This window comes from Gracilinanus agilis, chromosome 2, assembly GCF_016433145.1.
Source record: "Gracilinanus agilis isolate LMUSP501 chromosome 2, AgileGrace, whole genome shotgun sequence".
Lineage (NCBI taxonomy): Eukaryota > Metazoa > Chordata > Mammalia > Didelphimorphia > Didelphidae > Gracilinanus > Gracilinanus agilis.
In genome coordinates this window covers 415,420,642-415,432,764 of record NC_058131.1, presented here as the reverse complement: position 1 = coordinate 415,432,764, position 12,123 = coordinate 415,420,642, and the positions used below count along the sequence as shown (strand labels likewise).

Here is a 12,123-nt window from a genome sequence, read left to right as displayed (position 1 = left end):
ACTAAACAAATGAAAAATCACAACCCCTAAAGCAAAACAAAACCCACAGACAAAAACAAAAGCCAATAATAATTCCTTATATTAGTATACAGATTAAACAAGGCACAGGAACCCTAGATAAAGTAGGAGCACGATTTTTCCCCTTTAAAAAAGTTTGTTTCAGTTCATAGAGTTAATCATAGTGAAATAAAATGAGCGTTCAAAACTCCCACCTACACCTTCCAGAAGGGCAGAGATTGTCTCCAGGGAGCCTGGGAGGCAAGAACAAGGTCACAAATTCATAGTCAGAACCCGTGGAACATAGAATGGCAGATCTGCATAACGATCAGCTCCTATAACTCTCTTCCTTTATTTACTGAGGCGTCGGAAGCCCGAAAAGTGACTTGGTTTCCTGGGACAGCCCATGATCAGGTCTTCGTCTGTGCACCCGGGATCCGAGCTTTCCCACTTCCATCCCAGGATGTCCTTCACCTCCAACTTTAGGGGAAGCGTCTCGGTGCCGGTGAGATCCCAAAACTCCACCAGAGCTTCCTGGGCAAGCTACGGAAGTTGGCCCCGCCCCCTCCTCGCTCCGATCCCGCCCCGACAGGTGTGCTCCGATCTTAAAAGGTCGGGGCTGCCCACTAGTGCCCAAGATAAGTAAGCTGGGCTTCTCCTCCACCCCCCAGTCATAGGTAAGAGATTGTCAGCTTATCCTCCTCACCTTCCCTAACAGCCATGGGCAACAGAATCCCTCGGGGAGACTTCGAATGGGTCTACACAGATCAGCCCCACACCCAGCGGCGCAAGGAGATTTTGGGTAGGTATCAGGCTGGCCCAAGGGGTCTTCCACGTTGGGCTGGGATCAGGAATGGAGAGGGAAGTAGGGGGCACATACGTCAAGTGGGATGTTCCGATAAGTCCCCGGGGTAAAAACCCAGGGCAGGGTCGGAGGGCAGCGGTGACAGGATGCTGCTGATGCCTTCAAGAGAGATTTGGTGGGTGAGTAGGGCTGGGTAGATGAAGACCTTGAGCCTGGCGCGGTGTCGGGAGGAACTGGGACAACTTTTCCTTACCGCGCGATTTAGGCTGTTCATTTCTCTCAGCCTCAGTTTCCCTATCCGTAAAATCAAAGGTTTGAACTAGACAAATTTTAAGGTTTCTTCTAGTTATTTCTGAGACTTTGGTCTAGCATCCCCCCAACCGCTGTAGAATCTCTCTCTCTCTCTCTCTCTCTCTCTCTCTCTCTCTCTCTCTCTCTCTCTCTCTCTCTCTCTCTCTCTCTCTCTGTCTCTGTCTCTCTGTCTCTGCCTCTCTCTGTCTCTGTCTCTGTCTCTGTCTCTCCCCCCGTCTCTCTCTCTCTCTCTCTCTCTCTCTCTCTCTCTCTCTCTCTCTCTCTCTCTCTCTCCCTGTCTTTCCCTGTCTTTCCCTGTCTCCCCCTGCCTCCTCATGTCTCCCCCTGCCTCCCCAGTTTCTCCATCTCTGTCTCTCTCCGTCCTCCCCACCCTCTTTCGCCCAGGGATGGGACGGGACGGGACGTGAGGGAAGCTTTAGTCAACGTCCTGGTCATTCTTTTTTCCTTCCCTTCCCTGCCCCACCCTAACTCCTGAGCTGATGTCGCCCTGGCAGTCTGTGGGTCAGTCAAGCTTATTCACCACCCTTTTCACTGAGCAGTGTCAGCAGCGGGGAACCCAACTCTCTCCGTCCTAGTCATCTAACCTTGGGGCGCAGGAGGCTAGGGAGGGACAGGAATGGCCGGATCGGCTCAAATGTCAGCCCCAGCCAGTATGATTTTCACCACCGAGGGCTCAGAACCAAGGGCAGGGAATCAGCCAGCCACTGCCGCCCGGGAGATTTTGGGGAAGTGACCAGTCGACCGTGCTCCCCCAAGACAAGGGCGGTACGCCAGTGACTTTCTGTATTTCTCTTCTCTTTGTTTTTTGTTGGAGATAGGGAAGGTTTGGGGTCGGTTTATGGAGAAGTCTAGTTGGCATCTCTGTGCTTATTGAGATCTGAAAGCTTGGATCCCTGGATCGGTGTGTCCAGTAGGTCTTTGGTGGAGGATGATGGGGTGGTGTGAATTCAGGATACTATGCATGTGTTTTTCTGTGCATTTGAAAGGGTTGGGTGGGTCTGGGAGTCTGGTGTTTAGGGGTAGGAGCCAGGCATCAGGTGCATCTGAGTTTTTACGAGTTTGTAGTGTGAGTCTGGGGAAGTTATGTGTGATTCTTTCCCTTGTCCGTTCCCTTCTCTGCTACCTTCCTGCCTCCTACAGCCCCAAATTCACTCTGATCTGTAAACACATAGTAGAACAATGACCAGAAATTGGCAAGAATAGGAAAACTTAAAACATGTCCTTATTATTTTAAAACTTTTTTGAAAGACTTTTATGGGTATGTTTGCTAGGAGAGGGTGAGGGAGTACAGCCTCTAGTGTATTTTTAACTCTAAATTTTGGGAAAAGGTCTTGAAGGATTTATAATTATGTAAACCTTTAAAAGAGTCTTAAAACCACATTTTGGGACCATTTGTCTCCTTTTGCTTGCCAAGGCAGTTAAAAAAGAAGAAATCTTTTAACAAGATGTCTGAGAACTGATATTTAGGTGATATGCTTCAGTTCTTTTGCATGTGAGTTTTGTTGAAACACTGTATTTCTTTGTAACTGTTGCCTTCAAACAAAACCATAGTGTTTTGTATTTTGAGTTTTTGGTAGTCTTTTGATCCTATTTTGTGTTTATTTTAATTATATAATAATGGTACTTTAAGGTTTTCAAAGTGCTTCCTCTGAGCAACTCTGTGAGGTAGGTGATAGGGCAAATATACTTATCTCTAAAAAGTTCAATCCTTTTTTATTCACAATTACATATCTAGCAAGCATCAGAGCTAGGATAAGAACCTAGGTTTCCTGACTCCAACTCCAGGAGTCTTTCCAGGATGTGACATCAAAGTATTTTCAAATTAAGGTGTTCTTTTTTTTAAATGAACAAAAAAATATATTTTTTTCCATTCTTTCATCAACCACTGAAAAAAACAAACAAACCCCCAGCCCTTTGAAATAAATATGCAAAGTCAAGCAAAACAAATTGTTGGACTAGCCATATTCAAAAAACATATGAGGGATATCATGCTTCACCTTTGCTCTACTGGAATCATGATTGGTTTGAATTTTGTTGTTTCAGTGTGTTGTTACTATATATTCTCCTCACTTCATTTCCAATCAGCTCATATGTCTTCCCAAGTATCATTTCAATTGTCCCTTTCATTATTTTCTTTATATTATATACCAAATATTATATACCATAATTTGTTCAGCCAATACCCAATTGATGGAGATCCCTTAGTTTCCAGTACTTTGCTACAACCAAAAGAACTGTGATAAATTATTTTGCACATACGGGTCCTTGCCTTCTTTCTCTGATCTCTTTGGGGTATAGGCCTAATAGTAGTATCACTAGGATAAAGTTTAGTGACCTTTTGCACACTTCCAATTTGCTTTCCAGAATGGCTGTATCAATTCATAGCTCTGCCAATAGTGCATTAATATATCTGTTTTCCAGCAACCCCTCCAAAATGTCATTTTCTATTTTTGTTGTTAGTTTTGTCAAGCTGATGGGTATAAGGTAGATCTTCAGAATTATAGTTCTCCAATATTAATGTGTTTTGGAACATTTTAATATAGCTATTGATAGCTTGATTTTCTTCCTTTATAAAGTGTACATGTCTCTTCATCATTTATTATTTGAGGAATGGCTTCAATCTCCAACTAAAATACCACCTTCTATAGGAAATCTTCCTTAGTGTCTTTCTCAGTCTCTCTCTGTCTCTCTGTCTCTGTCTTTCTGTCTCTTTCTCTGTGTCTGTCTGTCTGTCTGTCTGTCTCTCTCTCTCTCTCTCCCCCTCCATTCTAATGCAGAAGAACAGCAAGGGTTAGGCAATTGAGGTTAAGTGACTTGCCCACCCTGGGTCATAAACTGGGAAGTAACTGAGGCCAGATTTGAACCCAATTCCTTACTCCAGTGCCTTCCCTCTGTTAACTCCCTATATCCTGTATATTTTCTTTGCTTTCTAGACATTTGTTTGCATGTTGTCTCTCTAATTAAATTGTAAGCTCCTTCATGGCAGAGATTGCCTTTTGCTTCTTTTTGTATCTCCAGAAATACAGAGAATGATACATGCTTGGTGCTTAGCAAATGTTTTATTGGTTGATCGAGTCTTATAAAATTTAATCAGTTCATTATATATTTTGGAAATGAACCCTTCATCAGAGAAACTTGCTGCAAAGATTTTCCCCCTACAGTTAATAGCTTCCTTACTAACTTTAGCTGCATTGGTTTTGTTTGTACAAACTTTTAAAAAATATATATAATCAAAGTTGTTAATTTTATTTATTTTCTGGGGTCCTCTCTCTCTCTTGTTTAGTTTGAATTCTTCCCCTATCTATAAACCAAAAAGGTAATTTCTTCCTTTTTCCTTTAATGTGTTTATGATGTCACCCTTTATCTGACACCATTTAAAAAGTAACCTACATCTATGTACTGCCCCCTTCCCCTCTCTGCAAGACTATGCTTTTCTCTCCCACTCCATTAATTTCTTTCATTCAGCAAAAACTGTAAACACTTAATATTTGCAAGGCCTTGTGCTTCAGATGATAGAAAGATACATAAGATTGTGTTTCTGTTTTTATGAAGGTTACGGTCTGGTAGAAGAGACAAGATATCCTCAAATATAAAGCAAAATAGAACAATCATGCAGAAATGAAACATGTATTCCGAGAGATCAGAGGAGAGATAGATGACTTCTAGCTGGGGATTAGTGGAGGCTTCCAGGAATATGAGGTATTTGAGCCATCCTGGAAGGATGGGAAGGATTTCAACAAGTAGATTTCAGGCATTATAAGTACAGTGAATAGCATAAGCAAGATATTGACCATGGGAGAGCATGGGGTGAGTTTGCTGGGTAGATCCTAGTTTAGTTTACTTGAAGTAGGGAGGACATAAAGGCAAGTCTAGTCAAACCAGATTGTGGAATTAGAGGGGGCTTCAATACCAGAATTATGTAATGGTACTCAGGAAGCAATAACCACTGGTGATTTTTGAGGAGGGTATGAGAGTTGGCTATATTTTAGGAATCTGCAGTATGGGTAGGATAGATCTGAGGATGAGGTGGGAAGAAATTGGAGGCAGGAAGGCTAGACAGTAACCTGTTATAATGATTCTGACATTAATTGATGAAGGTCTAATCTTGGGTGGTAGCAAGAACAATAGGAGAGAGACAGCATAAGATGATAGAACACTGGATTGGGGTTCTAAAGGCCCCCAGAGACTAAGGTTTTAGCTGTAGTTTTGCCTCAGACTTCTTATGTTGGGTAAATAATTTTCCTCTTTGGATCCAAGTTCCCTAAATCTTTATAAGAATTTGAGTCTAGTTTAGGTCAGCATTTCCCAAACTCAGGTCCACAGAACCTTGAGACTTATTTGAATAAGATTTTCATGAAAACATTCAAATGCCAGCACTGTTTCTTATCTTTAACTATGAAATTATATAAGATAATATTATACTTAATACTAATTGGGCCATAATGTTTGGTGAAAATGGTATAGGAGGTAGTAGTCTCCATAGGAGCAAGGCAATAAATGGTCTGAATAGACAATTGGCCAACTGATATTAATTCAATTAAAAACATAATTTGTGAAGGTTCAGGGGAAAAAGAACCAAGCCTAGAGATGGGAGGTTCTCTTTTCAAATCTGGCCTCAGACATTTCCTAGCTGTATGTCCCTGGGCAAGTCGCTTAACCCCAATTGCCTAGCTCTTATTGTTTTTCTGCCTGGAAACAATTAGTTTCAATTCTAAGACAGAAGATAAAGGTTTAAAAAAAAGCAAAATGATAATTTATTAGGCTTGGATATTTTGAACTTTAAGATGACTTTTAGTTATTTGTTAAGGCAACTTTATAAGGGAATTTTTCCCCTACTAATCATATCAAAAATACTTGTACTTTTTTTTTTTAAATAAAAGGAGATCCATGTTCTTTCTAGTTTTTGCTCCAAAAATTTTCCTTTTCATTTTCATAGGAGATTCTCAAACTCTATATACTTTTAGGCTGGAATTTTGGGTTCTATTGATATAATTTAAGGGCAGTTACGTGGCATAGTGGATAGAGCAGTGGGCCTGGATTTGGGAAAACCTAAATTCAAATCTAACCTCAGATACTTAGTAGCTGTGCGAACCCGGGCAGGTTCTGTAACCTTGTTTGCCTCAGTTTCCTCATTTGTAAAATAAGTTGGAGAGAGAATGGTGAAGCACTCTTTGCCAAGAAAACCCAAAATGGGGTAGCAAAGAATTGGACGCAATTGAAAAAAAATGTAATTTAAGCTAAAAAAATATGGCTATGGTGCAATTCACTTGAAAAATGTTTGCCTTGCCCCTCCCAACTCCCATTTTATGGTCAGAGTCATAGCTAATGCCAAGCACCTGATGTCCTAAAGCCCTGAATTTAGGTTCTGAGAACACTTACCGAATTTAGGAGGCAGAAACAGCACCTAGTTAGCAAGAATAATTAGTTCAAATAAAAAGTTATCAGTTAAATTGGAATAAGAGTCTTCCCAGGACTTCCTGCTACTTGTTTCAGTTAAGATTTGTGGCATTTGCCTTGGGCACAATTCTGAGTAATAGATTTAATATGTCCAGTAATTCTAAGGTCCCTGACAGCTTTGACATTTTATGTCATACATTTACAAGGTTCAATTTGACAGATTTACCCCTAGGACTAATAATCCACAGTGAGCAGAAATGTAGTGTGATAGGTGATGGAGAAGCAAAATGTTTCTGTTGTTGGCAGATAGGTGGCACAGTAGATTACTGGGCTTAGAATCAGACTCATCTTCATGAGTTCAAATCTGGTCTCAGATACTTAAGAGCTGAGTGTCACTGGTTACTTAACCTCATTTGCTTCAGTTTCCTCATTTGTAAATTAAGCAAGAGAAAGAATTGGCAAATCACACTTTGCCAAGAAAACTTCAAATTGGGTCATGAAGAGTTGGACAGGACTGAGACAACTCAACAACATAGGAGAGTAAATCACTTATGGTGGTTGCTGGTCAGATTGCCATCAATCCTTTCTGAACTCCCAGTGTGTTGCTAACATAAACAGTAATCCTAAAAGCCAAAGAATATCAGAGCTGGGAAGATCCTTAAAGATTAACTAGTCCAATATCAATCAATACAAGATGGTACTGGAGATAAAGACCTTCAAAGAAAGAGATATTGTTTCCTTCCCCAATTCGTTTCTGATGAATTCAATGGAATAAATGCTATAAGACTGTTTAAATATTATAAATTTGATCCTAAAGCAATGGGAACTAGGAGACTCTTCTCCTCTAGCCTCATTGTTTACTCTTTAAAAAACAAACAAAACCCTTACTTTCTATCTTAGAGTGAATACTGTGTATTGGCTCCAAGGCAGAAGAGTGGTAAGGGCTAGGCAATGGGGATTAAGTGAGTTTCCCCGGGTTACACAGCTAGGAAGTGTCTGAGACCAGCTTTGAACCTCCCTAGGACCTTTCATCTCTTGGCCTGGCTCTCAATCAATTGAGCCACCTAGCTGCCCCTCATTATTTACTCTTGCTCCAATCAGGCAAATCTCTGTGCCATCTTACATATGTGGTTTGCTTTTTTTTTTTTTTTTAATCTCAGTGTTTTCTGCCTTTAAATATACACATATCAAATGTCTTTCCCTTTCTACTAGTTGAAGCATATCTGTTCCCTTTATTTTTATTTTTTTGTAATTTGCTTAAAATGGAAAATATATTTTATATAACTTCATGCATGCAATGGATACTACATTATTTACTTCCTCAATGGGTGGAAGAGAGGTGGGAGAGAGAGAATATGGAATTCAAAACTTAAAAATGAATGGACAAGAGACATGAATAGGCAATTTTCAGGTAAAGAAATCAAAAGTATCAATAAGCACATGAGAAAGTGTTCTAAATCTCTAATAATTAGAGAAATGCAAATCAAAACAACTCTGAGGTATCCCCTCACACCTAGCAGATTGGCTAAAATGAAAGAAGGGACGAGTAATGAATGCTGGAGGGGATGTGGCAAAATTGGAACATTAATGCATTGCTGGTGGAGTTGTGAACTGATTCAACCATTCTGGCTGACAATTTGGAATCATGCTCAAAGGGCTATAAAAGAATGCCTGCCCTTTGATCCAGCAATAGCATTGTTGGGTTTGTACCCCAAAGAGATCATAAATAAACAGACTTGTACGAAAATATTTATAGCTGCGCTTTTTGTGGTGGCAAAGAACTGGAAAAGGAGGTTATGTCCTTCAATTGGGGAATGGCTGAACAAATTATGGTATATGCTGGTGATGGAATACTATTGTACTAAAAGGAATAATAAACTGGAGGAGCTCCAGGTGAACTGGAAAGACCTCCGGGAACTGATGCAGAGCGAAAGGAGCAGAGCCAGAAGAACATTGTACACAGAGACTGATATACTGTGGTAAAATCGAATGTAATGGGCTTCTGTACCAGCAGCAATGCAATGACACAGGACAGCTCTGAGGGATTTATGGTAAAGACGCTACCCACATTCAGAGGAAGGACTGCAGGAGAGGAAACATATAAGAAAAACAACTGCTTGAACACATGGGTTGAGGTGGACATGATTGGGGATGTAGACTCGAAACTACCACACCAATGCAACTATCAACAATTTGGAAATAGGTCTTGATCAAGGACACATGACAAAACCAGTGGAAATGTGCCTCGGCCATGGGTGGGGGGATTGCGGGGGGTGAAGGGGAAAGTAGGAGCATGAATCATGTAACCATGTTAAAAATGAATATTAATAAATGTTTAAATTAAAAAAAAATAAAATGAATCAAAGGGAACTCAAAAGCAGATGATGTTTATATTAGCACACATACATAATTTCCGTATTTTAGACAAATTGTAAGGAATGGGAAGTTTGTGGTTTTTCACAAAATTTATCTTATGCATTTCTTTAAATATGTTTTTGAGGTGATGGTGGTTACTAAGTATATAATAAAAATATAAACATAAAAAAAATGAATGGAAATTGGGCAGCTGGGTAGCTCAGTGGATTGAGAGTCAGGCCTAGAGACGGGAAGTCCTAGGTTCAAATCTGGCCTCAGACACTTCCCAGCTGTGTGACCCTGGGCAAGTCACTTGACCCCCATTGCCCACCCTTATCACTCTTCCACCAAGGAGCCAATACACAGAAGTTAAGGGTTTAAAAAATAAAATGAATGGAAATTTAAAAAATTCTCAAGTCACATAAATATATAAAAAATAGAATGTTACTTTTGACATATATAAAAACTTAAAATACTTGATAACAAAAATTTAAAAAAAAATCTGCTCACAATATACATCTGCAGGTACCTGTTGTCCTTTTCTTATAAGATTATTATAAAGTTCAAATGAAATAATGTATTCAATGTACTTTGTAAATTTTAGAGAGCATTATTATTGATCATATAATTATTGTCATTATTATTATTGCCTCACTCTCATATTTTTCTTTTAAGTCAAAGATGTAGAGATTAATACATCTCTGGGGGGGAATACAGACAAGTTGAAGCAAGATTTGTTGATTCAGAAATAGTAGGGAGTGTTCTTGATGTAGGTATAATCCCTAGAATATTTGAATGCAAGAGTTAGAAGAGATTATAGAGAGTTTCTGATCCTCAACCTCCTCTTTCCTTCTCCTAACATTAATCCACTTCCTTGGGATGCAGAGAGAATAAGTAAAAGAACTATTCAAATTCTTGTTTCATCCACTAATGCATTGCTGGTAGAGTTGTGAATTAATCCAACCATTCTGGAATGCAATTTGAATTATGTCTAAAAGGCTTTAAAAGATTTCATGCCCTTTGATCCAGCAATACCACTGCTGAGTTTGTACCCTAAAGAGATAATAATGAAAAATATTTGTACAAAAATATTTATAGCTGCAGCCTTTGTGGTGGCAAAAAACTGGAAAATGAGGGGATGTCCCTTGAATGGGGAATGGCTGAACAAATTGTGTTTTATGATGATGATGATGGAATACTATTGTGCTCTATGGAATGATGATCTGGAGGATTTATATATAAACTGGGAGAACCTCAGTGAACTGATGCAGAGTGAAATGAGCAGAACCAAGAGAACATTATACACAGAAAATGAAACATCATGAAACTATCCAATGTAATGAACTTCACTATCAGTAGCAATGCAATAATCTAGGACATGCCTGAAGGATTTATGAGAAAGAATGCTATCCACATTGAGAGAAAGAACTATGGGAATAGAAATGCAAAAGAAAAACATACGACTTATCACTTATCACTTGTATATATGGGTATATGATTTGAGGTTTTGACTTTAAAAGTTTGCTCTCATAGCAAAAATGAATAATATGGAAATAAGTATCAAGTGGATTTATACAATCCAGTGGAATTGCTTGTCAGCTCTGGGAGGGGAGAGGGAAAGGAAATGAATCATGGAAACATGGAAAAATATTTAAAAAATAAAGATAAAAAAAATTATCTTCTTATCATTCAAATTTCCTGGTCTTCTGCTTGATCTAGAAAGTTAAAGGCAGCATTGAATCGCTGAGAGCCTAGAATGCCAGGCAATGTAAATAGTTTGCTAATTTTACAAATGAGGAAACTGTGGATCAGAGAGGAGACTCAACAAATTAGTGACAGAGCTTAGGCTAGAATCTAGGTGTTCTTTCCTCTTCACGCCACTCCCTTTTCCTATTTTTCGTTTGGAGATGTGCTAACTTCTCTGAAAGGACACTTTATTAAGGCTCACATGTGGAGTAGACTTTGCTAAAGATAAAAATCTCTAGGAATCTAAAATAAGGGAAGTACTTCAAAAAATACCTTGCCTCTTTGTCCTGCTTTGTACTTGTCAAGATTTAAAAGAGAATTGATTCAGAATGATGTCACATGGAATTGAGAAAGGAGAACCATTGGTCCCTTCTATACTGCCCAGGCTATCTCTAGCACCCAAACAGATTGTGTTCCAAGATTTCTTTTGGGAGTGAACTTTTTAGAAGTTGGAACGCCTTTCCTTACAGAGACAATGTAAGTGGGAGTTCCACTTCCAGACAAGCTACAAAAGCCAGCTTTAAAAACACACACAACAACTAAAAAACTCCTCTGATATAAATGAACTAGTAAAAAAACCAAACACACACACACACACACACACACACACACACACACACACACACACACAAAGCGATTAATTCACTATGCTAGGAACTAACCCAAACAGGGAAAAAAATGCATCGATAATGTTGAAATTTAAGGATTTCCATAGTCTGGCTACTAGAATGTAACCTCTGTGAATGCATGGACTGTTTTTTTTTTGTCATTGAGCACAATACAGGATTTATCGAATGGATGAATGATTTCTCTCCAATTCTTCAGACGTAACTTGTGCTATTTTGGAAAGGGCTAGGTTTGATTCCTTAAGTTAGTTAGTTGTGTCTTTGGACAAATTATTCAACATCTTTGAGCTCATTTCCTCCTGTGATATTAGGAATTTGGACTAAATGATCCCTAATGTACCTTCAAACTCTAAACTCTGTGACCTTATATGATTTTCCCACAGGTAATTTTAGCATTAGCCAAATTCAGTTACTAGCCATGCTCATCTTGCCCTTGGCCCTTTTGCTCTTTATAGTATCCTGATGTGGACTAAAGTCTCTCCTTTCCCATAAAGCCTTTTCTTAAAAGCTACCTCTTCCAAGAAGGCTTCCCAGACACCACCACATCATACCCTCCTGCTGAAAGTGCCTTAAATTTCTCATAATATTTTTTAGTTACTCTTTTGTTCTCGTCTTACTTGCCCCTTGTATCATAGGTATTTGTGTCTGTTCCCGTGGGGGACAAGATGGACCCAGTTCAGGTGTTTCAATTTTCTGTTCAACTCTTCATGACCCCATTTGGGGTTTTCTTGCCAGAGATACTGGAGTAGTTTGCCATTTCCTTCTCCAGTTCATTTTACAGATGAGGAAACTGAGGCAAATAGGGTTTAAGTGACTTGTCTAGGATCTACTAAGTGGCTGAGGCCAGATTTGAACTCAGGAATATGAATCTTCCTGATTCTAGGC

General features: G+C 39.3%; 1 protein-coding gene across 1 annotated transcript in view; it reads left to right on the top strand.

Moving 5' to 3' along the window:
* Positions 1 to 717: 717 nt before the first annotated feature.
* Positions 718 to 12,123, top strand: part of DEGS2 (delta 4-desaturase, sphingolipid 2) — a 63,062-nt gene continuing 51,656 nt past the window's right edge. Inside the window, exon 1 of the mRNA XM_044661876.1 lies at positions 718 to 799. Coding sequence (XP_044517811.1) covers positions 718 to 799 — 82 coding nt within the window. The remainder of the gene's footprint in view (positions 800 to 12,123) is intronic.